A 25,740-nucleotide genomic window follows, 5' to 3' on the forward strand; every position below is an offset into this window, starting at 1 on the left:
TTATAATATTTACTAATTATTGAAAATGTGCACCTCGTATCACAGATTTTGATCGGAGTGTTGCAATGGCTTTCGTTCTAATTTGGTACCAATATAATCCTTTTCAAGGCCCTTGATCCAAAGTGAATTTTATCAGATGGAGATGCGGAAGTATAAATTTCTTCAATTGTGCACCTATATTAACTCTTTCGCTATCCCAAGTGATTTTGTTTATCGCAGACCACGGTTTTATCATTTTCTTTCTATAAAACCTTACTCTAACAAGAAGGTGAGTGACATTAAAATACTTTATAGATTTGTTTTATATGTACTTTTATCTTTATTTCGCTTCGACCTTGTCACGAGGACGCTTACCCTACCGGTGCACCTGGTCCATGCTCCCAGTTTTTAGTGAAGTCAGAGTTGCTCATTTGCCTTTGTTACTTTGTATGTATGATTTTAGTTACTTTATGTTCTTTGTTGTGTGTGTCTGTTTTCCATGTCTGGTATTTGTCCCTGAATTACATTCTTTTGATTACCGCTATAACCTTGGTTCCCTTGATTACTCTTTCAATTGTTGAGTCCACTTTCCTTTTATAGCTGATAATGACAGATTATAATTTGCGTCTGAGAAAAGTTGTATGTTCAAATATAGATAACGTTTGCCATGCAAGAAGAATGCATGAATAAAACAAAACTCAAAAGATTTTTGAATTTAAGTGAAGTCGTCCATGATACATTTTCATTCAGTTAATGAATTAACAAAACAGTTGTTTGGAGACTGTCTTTTTTCGAATTCTAAGATATGTGTAATGGGGTTTTGTTCATAAATATCAGAAATCAGTTTAGCATATTTTATTAATAACAAATAATACTGGATAACATAGATCAAATTATAAACAATAACATACTATGGACCTCTATGAAATATATACACTTAAAAGGCCTGGTCCACAACATTACCAGTTAATTAATGGTCCTCAAAGAAAATGTCACAAAACTTACTTTACTATACATAATATTTCAAATCAAAAAAAAAAAAAAAAAAAAAGAATGGCTAAATACTGGACATCCTGTCCAACAACTCATTTGTTGCTTGGGAATTATATTTCGTAAAAAGTATTCCGAACTCTAAGACTGCCAGTGCAGGTCTATTGCTTTAAATTTTCTGATGTTTTATTCAAAGGCTATCTGCAAATTTGATGAAAACTTGTCACAAATGATAAATGTATCTGGAATGGCATAAAGTTTTTAACTTCTGAGGAATCCATGATTTTTGTTAAATTTTATCCATTACCTAAAAAAAAATTAACAGTGTCCAAAATTGATAACACTATGCTGGTGAGAGTTTGCTTAATAAATGCTACCAACTTTGTTTTTTTTTTATTTAGAAGTAGAACATTGAAATTCTTAATTCAGAAAATAGATGTGAAGTAATGGTTATGAATACCATACAATATTAATGAGGCATGTTACACAATATACATGTAGAATATAAATAATGGCGTATAGACTCTGTATGAACCAGTGTTTTCATGACATGTTGGTCCAATAAATGCTTTTTTAAACACAAGATTTTGTTGTGCGAAAACATTCCAAATACAAAGTTTATTTTTCTATACTAGCTTCATGATCCTGAACTGATATTTTTAAAAGGATTTGATGTCAAGTACAATGCTTTGATTTTCCATATGCTAATTCAAAATTTCCTGTAATTACAAATGACCAATAATTTTTTTTTTAGAGGACGGATGCATTTTTTTTTTTAAATGGCTCCTTTAGATATAATTTAACCATAGAAAATTTTGTTCAAATTTTCATTTTGTTAGTACATTCAATAATTTATTGTCTTCAGAAACTACCTGTCCTTCTTGAAGTGTGTGTTAATAACCTCTTCCTTATTTGGATACATACTGACCAGTATATACACGTGATATATACACATTTTCCCGAAAATGTCATCACACGAAATCTCCTGCAATTTGGAAATGAATTACAGGAGATCTACTACAAAGAGGATCCACAAGGTTAACTGGTATGTATATTTTCTATTGTCATGGTTACAATGAACAGTAACATAACTAATTATGAATCCCTAAAATATACAAACAAACACAAAAACTGTAAAACCTTTCCTGCAATAAAAAAGCATCCCACACTAAAAATTACATGGACAAATCTGGATAAGAATAAAACATTTATCTAGTACAACATGAATTTAACAACACCAATGGAGGGAAGCAGGACCAGTCCATTGACAACAACAGCTGGACTTATAATGAATTAGCACCAGTATCCTAACAGGGGGTAGATAATATGACACAAGATAAAATTAATGTCTGTCTTGCATTGGAAAAACAACAAAAAATTACTTTTCATTAAAATTGGCATCTTCTGAAGGCAAAAAATTTTCTTTTCTTTCTGAAAACTCTGTCCAAAGTGTTTGAAAAAAATTCACTGAAATAAGATTCGTATACTTAATACATTATTACAGTGGATAATGTATTAACGTATGCAGAACAAAACATATCATTAGCTTCTTTATTTCCTTAGTTAGCTAAAAATCAAATATATACTAAAACAGTTAACGGAACCACATCCTTTATAGGAGCATCAGATTGATCATTTTGTATTTCCAGGGAAAATGAAAGCCCTGCTTTTCATACTTTTCTTTTAGTATCTGGATTAAAAGTGACTATGACTAGAAAAAATAGAGAAAAAACACCATACTGACAAGCTATGCTACTACATCTAATAATGAAGGTACCACTCTGCTTACTGAGAAAGTGTCATTGTTCATGTGATATCAATTCTCTAGTTTTCACAGGTCATTTAAACAAAAATATCCCAAAAAAATTACAACTAGAAGTTAATCAGTTCAATTTCAAATTGTATTGATACATTAAATACCCATAGTTGTATTAAATGCAGGAAAACTTTGAAAATGAAACCTATATACAAACTTTAACTTTTGAATTATATTAGTATCAACTACAACAACTGACTATTTGGAGCTGACACATTTCTCATCATGGCAGATATTGCCAACATCAACTGTTTAAAAAAAAGTACCTGAGGTTTTTATATAATCTACACCAAAAAGTAAAGCATATAGCTGGCTCCTTATAGAAGATAGCTCTGGAATAGCTTTAAGTGCCAAATAATTTGTAACAAATCTGTCAAGTAAAAATACCACATGAAGAAAACATATCCTTACAATGCTTTAATTTGTTTAATATTTTGATTCATTTCCATTGAAAATTAGGACCATATTGGTCCATTCGCAACCTTTACTTTTATTTTAATATTGACCAGTAACTAAATTGGTCCATTCGTAACCTTTACTTTTATTTTAATATTGACCAGTAACTAAATTGGTCCATTCGTAACCTTTACTTTTATTTTAATATTGACCAGTAACTAAATTGGTCCATTCGTAACCTTTACTTCTATTTTAATATTGATCAGTAACCATATTGGTCCATTCGTAACCTTTACTTCTATTTTAATATTGACCAGTAACCATATTGGTCCATTCATAACCTTTACTTTTATTTTAATATTAACAAGTAACCATATTAGAAGGTTTGACATGGACATTATAGTTAAGACAGTGTTATATGACCAACAATACTTAAAGCATAAGGCTCCAGTGTCAATAAAATATTTTGGCTGAGCATGGTCTAATGAGTTTGAAAACATTTATGATACTAGTAGAAATAACACTCGCTCTATACAATAAAATTTGGAAAGAAAATTTTCTATAACATCAAATAAAATGAAGAGGTAATTTCCATCAGCTTTACATTAACATATAGCCACACACACTTTACAATAGCTACTGAAATGTTCATCAGATAGACACAGAGCTTATTGTACACATTTATTAAACAACTTCTCTCTCTCTCTGGAAAGGTTTGACAAGAAACTTGATGATGAGCTGGTAGAAGTTCATGATCAATTCACTTGACCATTTTTAAGAATCCTTGCCTGAATTTTAGAGAGTTCTGATTGGTTGGTTTCTTCTTTAATTGGTTTCATAGTCTCCTCTTCTTGCTACAAAACAAATGATATAGTATATATTTCTAACTGTTCTTTTCGACATTGATTGTTCATGTGAGTGTTTTCAGTGGGAAACACAATAAAAAATTAAAACAACAAAGATAGGTTAGGATTCTACAGTATAGTCACAAACTACTTGGATTTCTTCCATCAAAAAACAGCTTAAGAACATGATGACCCAAGCCCCTGTTTTCAGTATTAAAATTTGAAAACAAACAAAAAATGAAATGACCCTTTCTCCCTTGAATTTAAACATTGTACAAAAAGAATATTAAATTCTTTACTAGCTTTTTTTATAATCATAGATGGACAAAATTCCTTAATATATCCCCTAAACATGTTTTAAAAAAATCAGGGGAAATTGGCCATTTTGATTTTTTTATAACTCAAAAACCTCAAGCAAGCAACAAAAAATGGGATTAGAAACAATAGTTTTAACACTTAGGAAAATAGATAAGACTGAAGTAAATGTAAAGAGAAAAAAAATCATAGCAATAAAAAATCCAGATTTAAAATAAATGGTGGAAAACTATGCTTGTAAATACCTCTTTTAATTTTGAAGCTTGGAGTTCTAATCTACACTCTAAACTTGACCTTTTCTGTTCTGCCTTCTTTTTATCATCCCATTCCTGCTTTCGTTGTTTTTCCTTTTTCTGTTCAAACACTTTTGTCAGTTCTGATTTTTCAAGCACATTTTTACCTCTGAAAAATATAAAAGAGGTTCAAATACTATAGAAAATTGCACTATTATTAAGCAAGTTATTAGGGCATGCAAAGTATTCATAGTTATTTAATGTATATCATTTCACCTTCATGCATGCATGATTAACTAACCTTAGCAAATATACAAAAGAAAAGGTTTTACATGTAACATACTATAACCAATCAAATACACATGCTGTTAAATGAAAAACCATACTTTTTAAAGCAATTTAAATAAGACTAAAGATGTGACAAAAAGTTGTACCATTATTAAATTACTGAAAACTTTGGGTTATCTCCCATAGCCCATAAAATTGTATTAATAAACAGACTATACCTTCTGTTTAATACTATTGCTTAAAACAAATAATGTGTATGTACCCAGTATAAGATAAGCCAAAAAGTAGTGAGAGAGAATATAAAAGTATAGGAAAGACTGAGAAGGCTGCTTGCAATTTTCATTTGTTAATACTCAAATTGTGCATACAAAATCACATCAATAGCAACAAACATATGTGTATTAAAGGATGAAATGTTTTCATTCACACTCAGAATGAATCAAAGAAGAAAGAAGTTACAGTAGGACAAGGAACTTATCATGTCAATGACTTACTTATTTAAGTATAAATGATGCCAAAATTTTATACATTCAAAGATTGGTTTATATTTTGAACAACTGCCTTAAATACAATTAGAAACCCAAATTTTGCAAATTATTTAGTTTAATGACTTGAACTAAATTATTATGCAACCACAAGGAGCTAAATTGTAAAGAAGTCCAATTATGATAAAGGCTCCAATATACTATGGAATCCCCCCCCCCCACAAAAAAAAAATCGTTCAAGGCAGAAAAGGAGTTTCTGGCCAATGAATTCATGACATCACAATGGAATGTGTGAAAATTCAGACCATGATTCAATGAGACCAAGAAGCTCAAAGTCAACGGTTGGAGCATTACAGGTTTTACTAGCCTGAAATTAATCTAGAGAGAGTGGCTCAAATGACTGGACAACCCAACTAAGAAGTAATTATTTTATTTAAGTAGCAGTCTTAATAAAAATCAGACAGGAGGTGATTCATGGATATAAAAAAAAAACCCAAATTCAGTTTTATTTCTTGTTCAAAAACCGTTAGAGATCATATAACCATTCTTAGTTTTTCATTTGGTTGTTGTGCTTTTGAAATGAAAATTAAAAATAAAATAAATAAACTGGCACTTTGCAAGAGTTATCATTCTTGATTTTGTTTCATTTGGTTGGTTTTAGTGGGAGATGAATGTATGATTTTCTAAAAAATGCACATCTGAATGCAGAAATGATTATCCAATATTGTTATGTGAAAGTATAGCATGTGTGGACTGACAAAGCATCGTTTGTTTGGTGGGGTTTTCTTCACCATGAATCACTTTACCATTGGCAGTGTCTGAATTTTATGTAGACTGATACTTAAGTATACAGTTCACTTCATGTAAATAATGAACCAGTTGGTGCCCAAATCAATTACTTTCATTATTTACAAAACAACAAAATTCAATGAAAACAAAATTACATAAGTATGGTATCCCACAAAGCCCCAAAGCATAAATCCCATAGTAGTGTTTAATTAGGCATTTCTGGTTAGAACATTTGTGAGAAACAAACCTTTCTTTCCATCTAAAGAAATATCATACATTACAGCATCAGATACATAATACATATTTCATATATGCATACATTTATTAGGAGGAAAATATCCACTTTGTTGTTAAAAGTGAGAATTGGCTACTGTTTCCAACTTCATCTCAAATCAACTTTCTACAGAAAATGGCTTAATAATTACTTGAAGTATTGGAATGGACTAATTCAGAAACTGTATAACATTCTGGGATTGGTAATGTAATTGGTCAAGATGTATTTTATGAGTTCCTGCCACAGCACAATGTTGTTAAGTAAGAGTGCTGTTGAATTTCTACAGTGGTCTGCTGGACATGAATATAAAGCAATACTTCATTTGAGATGTATTTTGAAAACAAAGCTTAGCTCAAGTTAAAAGGCTTAGAAAGATTTATCAAATATGCCAAGAAGTACTTCAAAGTAAGTTTATAACAGTAATCATTATACATGACTGTATTGTAAGTTTAGACAACACATACAAGTAACTTTTGTTCTGATTTTAACATAACATAATCTGCATGAAAACATACTAAGGTGAACATTACTTTTTACTAACTCAATTCATAAGTTTTTAATGAAGTTGAAATTAAAATTCATATAAGTGTACTTATCAAACTTAAAGATTCTTTCAAATTTTGTCAACTGCATTAATTGCATTGAATCCACTTTTTTTCACTTTGTGTACAAAGGGAGATAAGTTAATAAGATCCTTAATGAAATTATACCATGCATAAATATAGCATAAAACATGATCCTTTTTTCAACACAGTAATTCAACTGAACTTCTGGAGATTACATTTAAGTTCACTCTGAACCTGTAAAACACTGGAATTCAGAAAAATTCTTACATTTTATAATTCTGTAATAACTCTTTATGTAATGCCATTCTCTCCTTTGATTCCACACATGGATTTGAAAGTTTTCTGGGTTTAATAAGTTCATTATTTTCAACATCTGGATCTGACAAACGTTTTTCTGATTCTGATGGCTGTCTTGGTCTTATAAGGACTGGTTCACCATGTCCCAATTGTTCTGAATCAATTTCATCATTATCATTATAATCTGGTTCAGGTTCAGGTATGTCATACTGTTCTTCTGAAAAAGTCAAAACAAGTTGAAATAAATACACAGTATTAAAATCAAACTTTTATACCTAAGATATAAGGATAAATCAGGCACAATCTACTATCCAACATTATTCAAACAAATATGTAAGAGTAAATCAGAGTACAACTTTCATAAAACTGAATATCTCAAAAAATTGAAGGATAACTATTGGATTTATATTGGAATTTAGGTTTTTGAAAATTCTATCAACAGAAACAATACAATGACAAAAAAATAAGAAAAAAAAAACTGAAATAATCTGACAGTCCATCAACTGGACAATACTTGATAAACTAAACTAATCTAAAAAAAAGTTGGTTTTTATTAGAATGCTAGAATTATTCAGCACTATAGCTAAGCTAAAGCTGTTCGTAGCTCTGCAACATATTTAAAGGGAAAGTTTCATTTAGCTGGTAAAATTCTCTGCTATAAAACAGTACATTGCTATTCTGGTAGACGCTGCAAAAGTCTGCTACCAAAAATTAAATGTAAATGAAATCTTTCTTCATTCTCTACCTGTGGTTTTTTTTGGTTGTTTTTTTGTATGCTTATGTGCATATAATCTTTAGAAATGACCTTTAAAGTTTCAGAGATATGTAATTAATTTTGCAGACAAAAAGATCAAGAAGAACAGCAGTAAGATATACTTTCACTGTTTAACTTATTATATAAACATGCTTTAACAGGTGGTTCTTATTATATAAAACTTCCCATCACCATCATTAAATTGTTGGAAATTTAAAAGAATGTGTTTTTAGAAATTCCATGTTAGCAAGTGCATCAATAACATCTGTACATTTTCAGTAGTTAGAATACATGTTTTAGTACTACATGTATAAATGAACAAAATTTACATTTTTTTTATAATTGCATGATTAGATTTTAAATGTAAAAGTAAATCCTTAGCATTACGGAGATTTTTCATAATAAAATTTAAACATAACTAAATCACAAGAAATATACATGAGGTCAATTCTCAAAAGCATTAAGTTCATCTAAAAAGTCATATTATACAAACATATGCATGCTATATGTTTGGATATTTTTCACATACTTCAAAGCTTTCATGTTATCTGTGTGTTTAACTCACTAGTATGAAATCACTATATGCAGAGCAACCAATGATCACAAAAAAACATTTTCACCATCTATATCTACATGTTTGTAGTATTTACTCTAATGCCATCAAACTTCCTTGAATACTATACCACACAACTATAATTAGTCAAACTCTATTATTCTAAATATTCTTTATATAATATCCATTCAAATAATGGGGAATATAAATAAAATCAATAGGTAACAGTTAAAAAATTGATTTTAAAAAGAAAAAAAATGTTGTAGGACAAGAAATTTGTTTTAGTTGACAGTTATTAAAAGGCAGCCAGTGTCAATTGTATCCTGCTACTAAAACTTTGGACAATTGGATCCCTTAACAAATATTTACAACTGTGGCCTAGCAGGAAGTATAATTTAAAATTCAAGGCAAATCTAGAAAAATGGATTTTACAGAAATGCCTAAAAATCATTAGTTATTAAGAACATATGACACTTGTTGGTACAATTATGTTCCTGTACAGAGAGAACAATTTGTCAATTAGGTCAAGATCAGCCAGTACTACACATTATAACACTTCTGGAAAGAGGAATGTAAAAAATCATATTTTCAAGTCCCAATCATGCTGATTCAAACTCTTAGTTATCTTGATTTCAAAAGACTCTGCAAAAATCACTTGCCATATTGGGCCAAATTGGATAGCATACAAAGTTACTAAATACATAGATGTGAAATATGAAATATTGAATGTTTCCTGTGTACTAATTTTGATATATATAGGAATGAGATAAGTTTTGTGATATTACTCTCTGACTTTCTCCCCAAAAAAGATCACAAAACTTAATTTGATATCATAGATAATTTGAAAAATTATCAATTCACCAATCACAAAATTTCAACTGTATTCCAAAATAGGACAATCAATTGGATATAGGGAATTAATAAAAATTACAATAAAAAAAAACAATTAACTTGTGCTGAAAACTTTTACTATAGGTGATGCATGTACTACATGTAATACATCAAAGAAATAAATATTATTTAAAGCACTTCATTCATTGGACCAACTGAAAGTATTTTCACTAAAATTCTGAAGAATCAGTCAGCATGCATACATTTTTTCCTGAAAGATTCTTAAATGGAACAGTAAACCTATATACTTATCAGTATATCCACTTTAATTCTTTTTTAAAAAATGCACACTTGCTCAATAGCCATCTAATGAGACCTCATTTCAATGGAAATACTAATGCATTTATTTTATTTGAGACACTTCTGTGGCAAATTTCTATTATTAGAATCAATGACCTTGACCAGCTGCATGGGGAAGATATTTCTAGACCATCATGTATGAGATGCTACCTCAGGAAACATGCTTGTTAAAACTCAGACTTAATGTATTCACTCAAAGATTAATTATTTGATAAAATTTTCTAGTTTTTAAGAGCAAGAAATATCTGCCAAAGAATGTTTATATTACAACCAAAAAGGAAATATTATTGTCTTAGCAGTTATGTTTAATATAGCAATATTCAGTTCACAACCAATACATTGAGGCTAAATTTGACCATATTAATATTTCTTCACATGTTTGAGAAAGTATAAGCAAAAAAATCATGATAAATCATCTTCATCATTAAAAGCCCTCTTAAGTTAAGAAGTATTAAAAAGCGATCTGTTTACAAGAGTCACACAGAAATCACAGAAAATAATGAGCAATATGATACATGTATATAAATAGTTCATACTGTATAAATACATGTAAGGCTACCACATTTTCAGCATCAAACAAAAATTCAATTTTACTGTTGGTAAAATTTGGAGTTTTTCTATACCTATTAAATAAATGTGCAAGAGAGTACAACATATTAAGATACGCTATTAGAGTGACAGAGATTACAAACAACACTACATAGACTGGAGATACCTATCAATTTAATGTTGTTGATTACGCTGCCAAAGCTCGTAGCAAACGAAAAATATTTATCATAATTATCGTTGTTTTCATTATCTTCATAGTCCGGCACCGGTGTCATATCTTCTAGGATAAATAAAACAAACATGCAGGATAAAAAGAAACCTTAAAAACTATAACAGGAAAGAAAAAAAAACATAAAAACAAAAGATATTTGGAAAAAAAAATGTGATATATGAAGGGTGAATCAAAATTCATGGTTTTCTTGGTAATTGGTCCAAAATAAGTCTTGAATTTCCAATGAAAACTTCTAATGCTTTAACAAAACCAATGATCAAATAAAATATCAATAAGTCACAAAAATTTACATTAACAAATAAAGGAACCTTCACAGTAACACATTGGTTCAGCCATTCACTGGTTGTATATACTTCGAAGTAATTAATCAACTCATGTTAAATCCTAATTTCCTCTTCCCTTAAATGATAATATATACATGAATATAATTCAAAATTTTTTCCTGTTCCTGAAAAATCTCTTAAAGTAAAAGGAAGAAATCTAAAAATGGAGGAAACTGATACACCTGCCCAGAAAGATCGGTAAAAAAATGTGTTACATTTCCATGCACTACATGAGCAAACTTAAGTTTTGCACCTTAGTGTTTCTAGTCATAATTCCTAAAAATATCAAAAACCAATAATTACTAGCCAATATTAGTGACTACAGGCCTGATCTCCATACTACTACATGTATGTATTAAAATACTCTCAGGTACAAAAATATTGGTTTAATAATAATCACTGAAAAAAACAGGAGTAAAGCAAGATACAGTTAGACATAAAACAAAACAGCTTTATAGTAGATCTTACCAGGAGATGTGTTCTGCATCTTAGAGAATTTCTGTATTGATTCTTCTCTCTGACTCTGTAACAGAAAGAATACACTTTCAATGTTACTTCTATCATATTTCTAAATTGCTTTTCAGAGATAATGTTCAAAGAGCTGGTAAAACTAAGGATGACAATTAATATGTAAAATTAAAGTATTCTAAGTAAAGAGAACACACCAGACATATAAACAACTGTATTGTTGTTTACATTTCTACACAGAAGAAAAATATAAAAATCAAACATTTTATGTTGTCAGTGGCTGCGAAACATAGCTCTAACTATTTTTTTTTTTTGTATTTTGATTCGCAAAATCAAAACAAAAAAAAGATCAAGAGCTACGATTTCGCAGCTATGTTGTCAGTAGCAATGTAATGTTTCTAGTCGTCACTTTTAAAGATATGCACATGGTTAAATCTACAGGGTTAATAAAATCTATAACAGAGCTGTAAGAAGACTTTAACTACAATTTTGCCTTTCTTGGGGAATCCACATTTATAACAATTTAGTTCAGATATCTAGAGTAATCAAGGGAACCAAGGTTATAGCGGTAATCAAAAGAATGTAATCCAGGGACAAAGACCAGACATGTAAAACAGACATACACAACAAAGAACATAAAGTAACTAAAATCATATATACAAAGTAACAAATGCAAATGAGGAACTCAGACTCCACTAAAAACTGAGAGAAAATCTATTTTTATAAAGTTGAAAAAAAAATAAACAGAAAAGTAAAATACTTATTTCTGGGATACCAATTTTCTTGGTTTGCTCTAACAACAAATGCAAAAACTTCAAATAATTGTTCTATTTACATAAACTACATTGATGTACAAATGAAATGCAGAAAAATAAAAAATGTGACAAGTCAAGAATGTAAAATCCATAAACAGCATATTTTTATCTATATTAATTTGTGACTTTTTCTCCAAAGATAACAGAGAAAGTTAATTATCTTTCCGAAATTTTAGGACACTGAAGTAAGTATAAAACTGTCAAGGACACAAAAATTCTGATCACACTGATAAAATAGGTGTATTAGATATCTGTTTATGTATAACACTGAATCCCAACAAAGCAAAATTAAATCCCCATAAAAGAAGTGAATGAAAGAATTCATTGGATCACAATGACATTTCAACATTTTACTTTCAGCTGATCAATAACAAGACATTTATACACAAGTTGTTTACCAAAAACTGTCACCATTTATCATAAACAATTACTGAATGAAAACCAAATGCTGGAAACACCAGTGATAGTTGGGTGAAATATGGGCCCACTATGAAGTGAACTGATTTACATTTTTACATACAAACTTTACATGTAATGCTTATATGTCATTTATAATCATCAATTTAAATGAAAAAGAAATGTTTATATTAGGTAATGGTTGATAAATCAATAATATTAAATAATTGGTAAACATGCAGTACCATATCAAACATATTGTTGATTTACTAGGCCATAATCATACTGTTACAAGGACAGTAGGTCACTCAGGATAACATGGCTGCTTTATTACCTAAGGAAATCAAACAAAGATGATAATTTCACCAAATGAGTTAATTCTTACCTAATAATCAGTAGTAAACTATATTAATATTATACAGAATACCATCTATCAGCTGGTAAAAAAATGACTAGATCATGATCTCAAGTGTGCAATAGGAAACAGGAAGTACAAACATTGCATACATGTACAATAAACCAGAATACAATATCAAACATCCTTATTGTTGGCTAAGTATGTAAAAAAATAAACCCTTATACAATATGTCATAACAAATATTGTTTCTGAGTTAAAACTTAGTTGCTATACAAGTGTCCATGGATGGTCACAGTATACTACATGTAGTACTACAGCTAGTTCTTAATTAAGCTCAAGTACTAAAAAATGAGGTATTATGCACAGGGAAATTTTCCTATGTGTCTATATTTAAATTATTTTTCAGATGGGTTTCATCGCATACACCTTTTTTCTAAAAAAAAGTTAGTTAAATGAAGGCAGAACCTTTGAAAAGGCAAACATTTTATCTGCACACAGTCATTCAATCACTATTTTCTTCAATAAAAACTTCATGAAATGCAAAGTTAAACAAAACTCCTTCCTTGGACAAACACACCCTTCCCCATCCCCCCCCCAAAAAAAATAATAATAATAATAAACAACTCTTGGTTTTGGTATTCTAACCTCTTTGTTGTGCTTAAATCACAAGAATCAGAGAAGAGTTATAGAAATTGAGACAAAATATTGACTTATACAAAAACAAGGATAGCTAAAGAAACTTGGAAATTTAATTTTTTTTTTATGTTATACTATTTATTTGAATTATAAACAGAAGGAAACCATAAAAAAAAGCATGTAACTGTATAAATGTTATTCCAAACCCAATCTGTATTCAGGAACTAAGACAGGATCAATATTGTAGACCAACACCACCTTAATTATAAAACATGACAGGAAAAGCCCAAATCGTGCTATAAAAACTGTAAAATCATGTAAATGAACATACAACACACATCATGACTATGTTTACATACTACATACTAATATTTCATGGATACAAGGAAATTCTTCTTCCCTCACTAATATGACTGCTTCATAAATAATGGCTAACTTATTACCATCACAGATTAGGGAAACAAGATCAGCAGAGGCTGTAAATATCTACAGGACATGTACAAAGGAGAACTTGGCTGTACAGAAATAAAAAAATGTCATTCTGCTAAAGGTAATTTATTTGAAGACAATTTAATTAATAAACTAATTACTCCCACTATTATGAAATTTACTTTGCTTTAAAATTCTGTGATTTAGTTATTCTTCCAAACTTCCCTAAGGCAAACAGTTTTTGAACAGTAGCTAACAACCTTTCAACTGTTAAGGCCAAAAATGGACACTAGAATGATATTAAGTTCACATGAGGTACAGTGAAATGTTAAGTTCAAAATATTAAGCTAACACAGGGACCACTAGAATGTTAAGTTCACATAGGGACCATTAAAATGTTAAGCTAACATTGGGACCACTAGAATGTTAAGTTCACATAGGGGCCATTAGAATGTTAAGCTAACATAGGGACCAATCGAATGTTAAGCTAACACAAGGACAGTTTGAATGTTAAGCTAATATAAGTACCATTAGAATGTTAAGCTAACATAGGCACCGCAAGAATGTTAAGCTAACATAGGGACCATTAAAATGTTGACTACACATAGGGACCATTGACATGTTAAGTTCACCATTGGAATGTTAAGCTAAGATAGGGACCGTTAGAATGTTAAGCTAAGATAGGGACCATTAGAATGTTGACTACACATAGGAACCACTAGAATGTTCAGTTCACATGGGACCACTAAAATGTTAAATTCACATATTGACCACTAGAATGTTAAGCTAACATAAGGACCATTAGAATGCTGAGTTCACATAGGGACCATTAGAATGTTGAGTTCACATATGAATGACTAGAATGTTGAGCTAACATATGTCATTGGCATGTTAAGTTTACAGTAGTGTATGTTTGTTCAGAACATGGTCAATTAGGATCTATGAAATTGTAGGTTTGAAATCACCTTTCTTTGCTCCATGTTATCAATCTGTAATTGATCACATAAACTATTAAAATATATAAAGACTACCTACCCTACACCAGCCAAGAAAAGATGAAGACAAGATTTTAAGCAAATGAAGCAACAATTTTCACAAAAATATTCAGGTTTACTTCACTTCCTAAAATATTAAAAAGTTCAACTGTTTTAGTTAACACATCCTATATTAGATATCAGTGTCAGAGGCTAATACATCACTCAAGACAGAAGCTTACAACAGGAAGTCAACATATTATACCGGAGGTTTCACAATGTTAAAAGAAAAACAATCTTGTGATGTCATTTCTTGAACATTTTCAACAGATGATACATGAATATAAGGTATACTGAAATCCAATGTGAAACGATTTTTTTGCATTTTTATCATTCCATCTGGTGTGACTGAGAATAAAATTTTATCAGAAAAGTGAGAAATAAATATCTTAATCTTTGGTGTGGTTAAAATATATCTCATTGAAGAACTTTTTTAGATATGCAAGTATTATGTAATTAATATACAGGTTAAACCAAAAAGTATAAGTACCTTAACCAGTCTGTGATGAGAACAGAAACAGAAAATGAATGAAATATGGACCATGGCATGAAAAAACAAAAGAAAAGAAAATCAGCACAGGCCATATGTAAAACATTTTTTATCCGATAAACTGCATTATGGATACTTTATAAATTTTACTGATGGAGAGTGGGACCAAATTTATATTGTTATAATTTATCAATTTTAATAATGGAGATTGGGACCAAATTTCTATTGTTTTATCTAATCACAACCATTCCTTAGTCTGACCTTCTTAGTGTTGTATTATGACCTAAGAAAGACAAGCATGAATATCAAAATATCGTAAAACTAGCCTAAAACCTACTGTCAATGAGGTAGTTAGCCATTTCTACGTAGTACTTAATACAATTATTTACAACATGACTTGGTACTTAGGTACAATCCATTAATGGATCATATAAAAGTCTTCCGTCCATCCATCAATCTACCTATAACCGATAGTTACCATGCTTGGTAGTGAGACCATAGTTACCATAGTTACCATGCTTGGTAGTGAGACAATAGTTACCATGCTTGGTAGTGAGACAATAGTTACCATGCTTGGTAGTGAGACGATAGTTACCATGCTTGGTAGTGAGACGATAGTTACCATGCTTGGTAGTGAGAAGAGAACATAGTGCCAACCACTTAACTATAATGAGAGCTGATCAGTATTGATAACCTGTGGTTTTTAAGGTCTTGCTCAATTTCTTAACATTTTTTTAATTGGTATAATATTAGGCGACTAATTCCCTATTTTTATCTTCTAGCTGATTGTTTTGAGAAAATTCAGACACTATACATTAACAGTACTTGATTTTGGGTTGTTTTTTAGTGTTTTTTTTTTCTGTGTTTTTATTGGGGGTGGGGGTGGGGGTATAGGTGATCGTTTTTAAATAGGAATAGGCAATCTCCTGAAAAGTTCAAAAATATAATTTCTTTTCAAAACCATCTTAGTACAGATTATTTAAAAAAAAAACATTTGATCAGCACATAAACATATGGTGTAGAATTCAAAATAAAGGATTCTCAAAGCATACATGAAGACACTGTTTACTCAAAGTCAATGAAAAAAGATACTTTGACCTTCCATTACTTCCCAAGGACAAGCAATGATATTGTTATAACTTGTATCATAAAATACATGTATTTTAGGGGACTAGTTTTAAGTTCATTTCATGATCTATAGTGCACCATGATACACAGAAAGTCTTCATATTGTAAAAACATACCAATATATATACTGACAGTAAAAATGTAACTGTTTATAATAATAATGCTTTACTAGTACCTGTATGTTAAAATAAACTATCAACAATAACAAACAGAAAATGAATGAGTTTAAATTTAAAAATTACACATATAAACTCAATTATCTCCCCTTGTAAAGAAATGCTTACCCAAACTAACTGCTAGTGAACACAAATCAATTCCAGCAATATAAAACCAAAATATTCATAATTCATCGAATTCAATTTCATGAACATAGTGTAGGTAAAAATTCCTCCAACGGCTATCAATAACAAACCTTACAATAAAAGATTAAATTAGCCTTATACACCTGTTCATAATGTCTAGCATGACTGGGGTTGTGGAATGTGGTCAAGTTTAATTCTTTATACATGTATCTATCTAAGTCCTCTAAAAAAGTGGGTCATATAGCTATCAATCTAACTATAATTTGCAAAGTTTTTTTTTACCTATAAAATGTAGAAATCTATCATCATTTAGTTTTAGTAATAGGATATAAGTAATGACAAGGATAGAGCTGATAACAATCTGTTACTGATGATACATCCACCTTTATGTCACATTAATCTGAGTTACAGTGATCAATACTCAAGTGATTTGTCAGTTTCATCTTACTCATCATTATAATTAAATCTATTAAGAAATAGTGATGAGAAGTACACATAAATTCCAACTCAAAAGCTGAATTTATTACAAAAATAAGGATTTAGCAGGTTTTAAATTATAGATTTACGATTTGGAGATATATGCAAAAAAACTTCTGTCTGACCCCTATGTTCTATTTTTAGTAATGGCAGCCATATTTTTCAAAAATCCTCAAATCAGTTCTATTCAGAATACCCTACAAAACATTCAAACCAAGTTTGGTTTTAATTGGTCTAGTAGTTTCAGAGGAGAAGAGTTCTGAAAAATTTTTAACGATGATGGACCATGGCTGATGCCAAGTGATTGCAATAGCTCACATGGCCTTTGGCCAAGTAAGTTAAAAATAAACAAAATGGGCTAAAATCTTCCAGAACATATCCCCCATTCCCTAAAACTCCAAATGGAACCATACAATGACAAACATGTACAAGTAAAATATTGGTAAGTGCACCAACCCCCATCACCATGTGACCCCAAGCTAAAGTGTCAATTTTAACAATTTCCAGTAAGTAATACTAACATGTATCCCTGACCAGCAAATATTAAATATACCAAAACTATACATGTTTTATGCATGTTATATGTTAAGGAGTGATCATCTCAAACACAATGTCTTATATATATGGCATGCTTTAGTTCTCTGATTTAAGAAATAGATGTACTTTAAAATAAGAACAGCTTTTATTATATTTCTTCACAACTGTAGAGAAGTTTCCGTAACTAAAATATCTCAAAACCAAGATAGAAATTCAGTATCATAAACTTTGGAAAAGAGCTTAATCTATAACAGTAAGATAATAGCTAACTACAATTGAAACCATAATGATCAGTCTATATTCAAGCCTACTTATTATTCAGATAAGTATCCTTAATACCTAATTACCATCTGAATTTATGACTACTGATATTTTATCCAAATATGCCTATTCCTTATTCAAATGCACCCCATATTCTGTTAATCAATATTATGAGCATCTGACAGCTGATCAATATGTTACCTATATATGTTCTATACAGACATTGATCTAATGGTGTCAGATTTTGTTGACAATTTTGTGCTCATATCAACCTGCATTTGATACAGAGCATTCCTGTCCATGTATTATCCCTAGATATCCACCTGCTACACCTATTTAGTTCAACCTCACTAAACAGAGTCTGAACTATACATGTATAGTCATGATCAATTTTTGAAAAATTGTAAAAGCAACAGTGAAGGCTTTGTCTCATCCTATTCCATCCATGTTTAGCAGCATATTTTGTTTCTTCCTTTCTAAATTATTTGAAATCTTCAAAATCATTAACAGACCTTATGTATGCTACTTTAAGACAAGGCATAGTTTTAGTCATATTTTATGAAAATGAACTGTAAAATCTAGAATTTTGTGTCATTTCAACATGGGTATTATGAAAAAATTAGCGTAATTCGCTATCAAATTTCGTGTAAACTATGCTGAAAACATAGCAATAAACAGGTCTGCATTATTTTTACAAATTGTGAAACATAGAAGAAGGTACAAACATTACTTGTACTTAAAACCACACATCTGAAGAGAATGTCAAACAAATGATAACATGCCCTAACATGCATTCATGATATGTGCAACATTACACATACAATAAACATACCAGTCACAATAATAACCAACCATAACTGTCATAAAAACATCAACAAATGTTTACAATCTAACAATTATTTAATATAAACCAAGACATTCTATCAAATTTATTATCATGTAAACAAACAATTTGATTGTATATTTAGCCATAGATAATGATCCACTTCTCCCTGACTTAGGAACAAGAATAAGGACATTAAATAAGATAATTAGGATACTTGTTTGGATATATACATGTACAATGTACACTTTATACATGGATATTCAGTCATGAATAAAATTATTTTGGATCCTGAATTTTGAGAATATTTGTTGCCGTATATGCCAAGAATGTTTCCAGCTGCTACCCTGTGTATCCAAAATCAAAATTAAAAAAAAACTTTCTTCCATTAAGTAAGTGAATTTCCATTGAATTTCCACCAGCCCAAATCATTTTCTGCAGATTAAGACAAAGGTGGTTACTTGCAACTGGGTCATAGATTGGTAGTTACTCAAAAAGCTTTTCAATAGACTGTTTAGAAAATTTATGTAAAACTAAGAGATGGAGATGACACAGTTTAGAATAAAAGAAGGTCAGTCCCACAGTAATTAAGATTGTTGATTGATTGTTGGGGTTTAACGCCCCCGAGCAGCAATATTTCAGCTATATTCAAGTGATGAACATGAAAGGGATGATAAAATGAACATGAAATGATGATGATGAAATAAAAAAAGGGATGGGACACAAGAATAATAGGGTCGATAAATATTGATTGCCACAAGATAAAAGGGAGGGATGGGTAAGGTCGGGCAATTTAGCCTCCTGTGGCAGAGCGCAAAGGTTCCTACTCCTATCAAATACCACAGCAGGGTTCTTTAACGTGCGAGGAATGTGGCATCTTTCCCAACACATTGCACCACTATGGTTTGCGGTCAGGTTTTCTGTATTGTAGCCTGACAACCCCAGCATGTAACATGCCAGCGGTACCCCATTCCTCCATCTGGGGCACACATCCCAGTTGCTCTGTGGGCATAGCGCCTAGTTCTAAGGCTAGGTTCATGAGCACTATTTAGTCGCCTTTTATAACAAGCTTAGCACTGCTGCAGGCCTATTCTTTTGATACCCAGACCTGCACAGGGCCAGTAATTTAGACAAGTGAATACTAAACGAACCAGTATAATAGAAAATGAGAGAAATAATATCATTTAGTGGTACAATATAATAAGAAACAAAAAAAGTTAATCCTTGAAATAACTGACAAATATCGACAAAAAATTTGTAACAAAATTTAAATTTAGAAAGATATATCCTTGATCAATAAACGTCAAACCCCCTGATACAGCTAGAAGCATTATAATTTAACTTCCAACAAATCATGAACATGGGACATTAAAGTCAAAATATCAACTAACATATGTAAATAAAATTATGAATGTTTCCATTTCATTAAGATTTGATCATAGCAAGATTTCCCAATAGATACAGTATAGGAAAGCTTTGACATGAAGGGCTTCAGGCTTGTTTTACTTGTTTACAACCATTCAGTTAATTTGTACCACATAATATTGGTGTCTTCATTGTCACCTTTGATGGCTTTTTTATTGTCCTGAAGCATCAATCAGAAAGGTCCATTGAACTAACTAATCTCCACAGACAGACCTCTGGGTCAGTTACCATGTAATGTAGAATGCTAATTGTTCAAATTCAGCCCAGAAGTTATGGTTGGGATTTTTGCCCTTAAAGTTTCATAATAAATCTTATCTATGATAGAAGCAGTTAAACTATTTTATATGTCCCTTATTGTCATATGAAATAGAAACAAAGTCTGTATGCACTGAAAACTTGCCTAAACTGAACCTTTTATGAAATCAATCAATCCCTAAAATATCCCATGACAACAGCCTCTTCATAAAATCAACTTCCATAAACTGGTCATTCTATTTAATATTGGTTGTTCCCTTTTACGGAAGGAAATTATCAAAAATGGTTTTCTCAGTGAATACTTTATTGAAATATATAAGAGTCAACTGTGATAGCAGAGAAGACATTTCTCAAACCTTTCTTTTTATTTTTGATGGTGCATTAGCATTGAATGCCAGCAAATAGTGAATGACTTAATGAAGAGCACCTTTCATGGTTTTCAAATACATGTACTTGTAAATTTATGTAGCCTGCTGCATGGGCTTACTCACATACAATAAATGGCCTATGATCAACAGAAATCAAACAGACAGACATCATAAGGAACATGAAGAGGCATACAAAAAAGTTTCCTGCAAAATTTAGCTGAAATGTTTAAGACTGTCAGAAAAAAAATAAACATGACTTACAATTTTCCTCTTGATTTCAGAGGCTACAATATGGAAATCCTTCATTTTAGCCTCCAAAATTGGAACAAAGCAACACAGACCTAGCCACACTTCAGAAGTTCCACTTATGGCAACAGATAAAGGCACCATAAAACATGTCTCCCCTGACATGTACAACACAAAACTATATTCAGTGTTTGATTGATAGCTTGACACAGACATGGTTCCTGCATATATTTTAAAACGAAAGTTGGTTATTTATTTACAATGTGTACTATAATTTGACAGAGTGCAGGGCTTCAGAAATATGTCTACTTAGGCAAATGCCTACTAGTAAAATAGACAGTTAGGTTTATTTATTTTTGGGTACCAGCAATGACATAGTTGTTTTTGTTCCTAAAAATGAAAAGAGAAAACACAATATTTCATTTTCAAACTTCAAAAACAAACTATTGCTTGATGAGGTATTGGCTATAAATGGTGTTAAGTTTTTGTAACCATTCACATTTTCAGCATAATTGGCAAAACTCTTTGTAATACACTAAATGTATATTCCAATCGTAATAGGTTTCAAATGCAACTTATTGAAAATGTATATCTTTTACATGTAGGACCTTATTTTTGTTAATACCAGATTCAAAACACAACTTTAATATTATGAAGGAATTGTTTATTTTTTTTTTTTTGTTAGAGCACATTGACATTCAAGCCATAATTTTATATAACTATTTTTTAAATCTTTTCAATTTTGGTTTTGGAGGAGGTAGGATTCTTTTCCCCACTTAGTTTTTTTTTTAAATACAGGCACAGTGAAACCTGTCTAAACCAAATTCCTTTAAAACTGATTCAGTTAAGACAGGTGTTCAGTTTGGTCAGGTTCAACATACAATATAACGGATATGAAAGGACTTAAAGAAGTATCTGGTTTAGTGTCTGTTTATTCAGGTATGGCTTTAGACAGGTTTTACTATATCATAAAATATGATGCATTATAGTCCATCTAGAACTGTAGTCTTAATATGTAAATTCACATGAACAGATCTTTCAACTGTAGGGAAGTTCATGGAAAGGTCTTGTAAAGGTAGATTTCCGATTTGGAAACTTACATGTAAATCAATTGATAAATATGTTCATATTCTCAGATGGGTTCAACTGGTGCATAATTTTCCATAAACAAACATGTTTTCAGGTGTTAATTTTTAAAAAGAAAAAATGCAGGGTCAGGGATTGCAATGAGCTTCCCTATTGTCACAATTAGTGATTTTTCATTTGATCTGGCAGCAAAAACCAGTTGGTGATTTTCTTGGTACCTATGATTGACAAGGAGTTTGTCAGCAACAGGCATCCCCTTCGATCAAGCAGTTGTGTTGACACCTGGTTAGAATTAATTGACTATAACCAATTTACAACTGAATTAATGTAGAAAATATCTACCCCCTTCCAATATCTCTGATGGTCATGCTAAATATTCACAAACCCTATAAACACATATAATAACACTCTAACAAATTACCTGTTACCTAATAAATCAGTACAGATGATAAAATATTGACATTTTATCAAGTATTGGGAAACCTTGCACTTGACTGACAGTGTGTAATCATTATGTCAAAAAAAACAGGTGACCCCTTTTATCTGGTCCTAGATCTTAAGATAAATGGGTGGTGGAACATAACAAACATATGTTAGTTCTTGGAGGTACATGTACATGTATACATCTGTCTTGATAAATGATTCAAATCTTGATACTTAAAAAAATTTCTACTATCTATTTACAGTAACAAGCAATTTGTGACACTGTATCTGAAAATTACTCAACCAACATTTATAAATGGGTAAAACTGATTAAAGCAAACATCTACTTGATCGATATCAATTTGTAACTGGGTGATCTTTTGGGTTGTACAATGTATTTAAATAAGACCAATTTTACAGCCTAAGTGAAATAATATTACCAGGGGCTGATCCAGGATTTCAGGTTAGGGATGTAAATACTATAAAATGCTGAGCCAATTTAGAAGAAAAATATGAGAAAAATCAAGATTTCAAGCTAAAAAAATAATTTCCCAATTTAAAGGAGGGGGTGAACATCCTCCAGCCCTTTCATGATCTACAACTGACTAGTATGAGACAATAGTAAGCTGTAAGGTTCAGTTTAATATGTTGCAAAGTCAAACATGACAATATCATTTACATCTAAGATTGCAAAGGAAATCTTATCCCAATACATTATAGCTGAAGGAGAAATAAATATGTTAATTAAATAAGATGTATTTTTTTCATTTCTTAATATAGGTAAAATGCATAAATGTCAGCCCAACCCAAATAAAAAGATGTAGTCTTAAGGTTTCAGGGAGGATAGTTATCTAACCAGAAATCTACTATTTAGTTAGGAGGTTCAACACATTCTTCCTTGGAATGATATACATTTCTTTATGCAAGATCAATTGATATGATATAATTTATATGCATAGTATCCACCTACAACTTGTAATATGTATACATGTACATCCTAATGTAGTAAAACTTATATACATGTATCTTTAAAGGCTTAAAACCTAGGAGTTTACGTGAAGTACATGTATACCCATGACCAACTCTAGTCCTTGTCTGTCAATACAGTTAAAGTTTATATTAAACATTTGATTTTTAACAGTCCAAAACAATTAGGGTCAGCAATCACCTCGCATTCATGCAGAGAGGCTTACTCCTGCTATCAAATATGCAGCCTGACTAGTATAAACACTAATACGGGCTGCATCACGTGGGCTGCATATTCAATAGCTGGAGCAAGCCCCAGTGGTTCATTTTACCACTTTGCCACACTATACTATATTGTTATACAAAGGTGGTTCATGATACTTGATTTCCTTACTTCCTGTTTGTTCAAGTATTCTAAAATTTCCTTGCTATATAAAATTTCTTTTCTGTTTCCATTTTTAATATGATATGTTAGCATACACTGTTTACACAACTTACATGTATAAGGGATAGCATAAAAATAAACATTTCAGCTGTACAAAGCTGTGGTCTTAAAGAATCTGTATAAATAAGCTAAAGAGCCAAAATAGTATTGTTGAGTTCAATAAATTAATTACACTTCAAGACTGTTATATTCAATGACAAAACTATATTCTTCCCTGTACCCAAACCAACCTTATTCACAGTTATTACACAGGATTAGGAAGCTGGTTTAGGACACACTCTGTATTCACAACAATGTTTTATTCTGGTCTGGCTGTAGTAAAAAATACATTAATAACCTAGCTATATGTTTTTAAGCTATTCACTTAATACAAGTCAAAAGTAATATAAAAGTATATATGATTTCCTTACTACTTTAGTATTATGAATCTGGATAAAACATTGTTATGATAGTAATTTGATCTTGCAACATGAAAAGACAGTGGAATTAACAACCAATGTGTTGAGAATATGAAAAAGCTTTGGGGAAAAATAAATCTAGAGGTTATTGAGATGTTTTCCATTATTAATTGCTTTGAAATGAACCTTTTGGTTTAAATGTACCTGGAATGGACTTGTTTATCTTACATCTATTGTCCTGAAGCCAATTCTTCAAATTTTTAGTATAAAAGCATCAATCAATACAAATGAAGCCTTATATGAACAAGTACATGTACTTGTAATACAAATGTATTTTGATACACATTGGAAATAAAATTTACTTTTAATGTGCAAGTGCCCTTGCTATACATGTACCTATAAATGCATGTTACACCTCTAGCCATAACTTCAAGAGTTGAGGTTTGTTATCCCATTACACGCATAAGAACATTTACCACCATATCATGATTTGTGTAGTCATTGCAATCAGTATTTTTACAATACGCCTGAACATATTGTTTCAATATTTTCCCTAGCAAAGAAATGGCATTTAAATCTAAATTCTGATCCAAACCATAAACATGACTTTTCGGTACTGCATGTTCTATTATAAACTAAAAGAAGCTGTAGTTAGCATTTGCAATTCACATTTTAACTAAAAATACTGTGCAATTCAAAGTCATCAAATGCTACTAAGTAGAAATGCCAAAAAGAAAAGTAAAAAAAAAAAACTTTTAAAATTCTTTGGTTTTAATTGGTTCGACATTGACAATAAGGATTAACTGAAATCTGGACCGCTTTAATTATTTCTATAGAATGGTACCAATTCCTACCAGAATAAATATATCTCTGTGTAAACATTTCAAAAGTACATAACAACCTCCTTTAAATACATAATGTCAACAAGGTTATGATAACAGCTCAGAAATTCAAGTAGGCCTCAATTACTTGGTATCCAAAAACCAGGAGAAAGATTAGTACTATTACTATTAGAGTATTCTAATTTAATTGTATGCTTTATTTACTGAACACTGAGAAAGAGCCAGCTGACAACAAGCACACTCCTCCTAAACAATAA

General features: G+C 30.7%; 1 protein-coding gene across 6 annotated transcripts in view; it reads right to left on the reverse strand.

Annotated features, from left to right (window-relative positions):
* Positions 1-819: 819 nt before the first annotated feature.
* Positions 820-25,740, reverse strand: part of LOC148627504 (uncharacterized) — a 35,567-nt gene continuing 10,646 nt past the window's right edge. For 3 of the 6 annotated variants that reach the window (XM_088574106.1, XM_088574088.1, XM_088574100.1), the window contains 5 exons: positions 11,344-11,398; positions 10,487-10,600; positions 7,244-7,490; positions 4,587-4,743; positions 820-4,035 (listed from right to left, as the gene is read on the reverse strand). In XM_088574106.1, the coding sequence (XP_088430232.1) occupies positions 3,937-4,035; positions 4,587-4,743; positions 7,244-7,490; positions 10,487-10,600; positions 11,344-11,398 (672 nt within the window). In that variant the 3' untranslated portion in view covers positions 820-3,936. The remainder of the gene's footprint in view (positions 4,036-4,586; positions 4,744-7,243; positions 7,491-10,486; positions 10,601-11,343; positions 11,399-25,740) is intronic. The other 3 variants (XM_088574092.1, XM_088574103.1, XM_088574097.1) reach the window with 2 other exon arrangements.

This window comes from Perna viridis, chromosome 1 (assembly GCF_037379345.1).
Source record: "Perna viridis isolate PV_CMFRI_1.1 ecotype Kerala chromosome 1, ASM3737934v1, whole genome shotgun sequence".
Classification (NCBI taxonomy): Eukaryota; Metazoa; Mollusca; class Bivalvia; order Mytilida; family Mytilidae; genus Perna; species Perna viridis.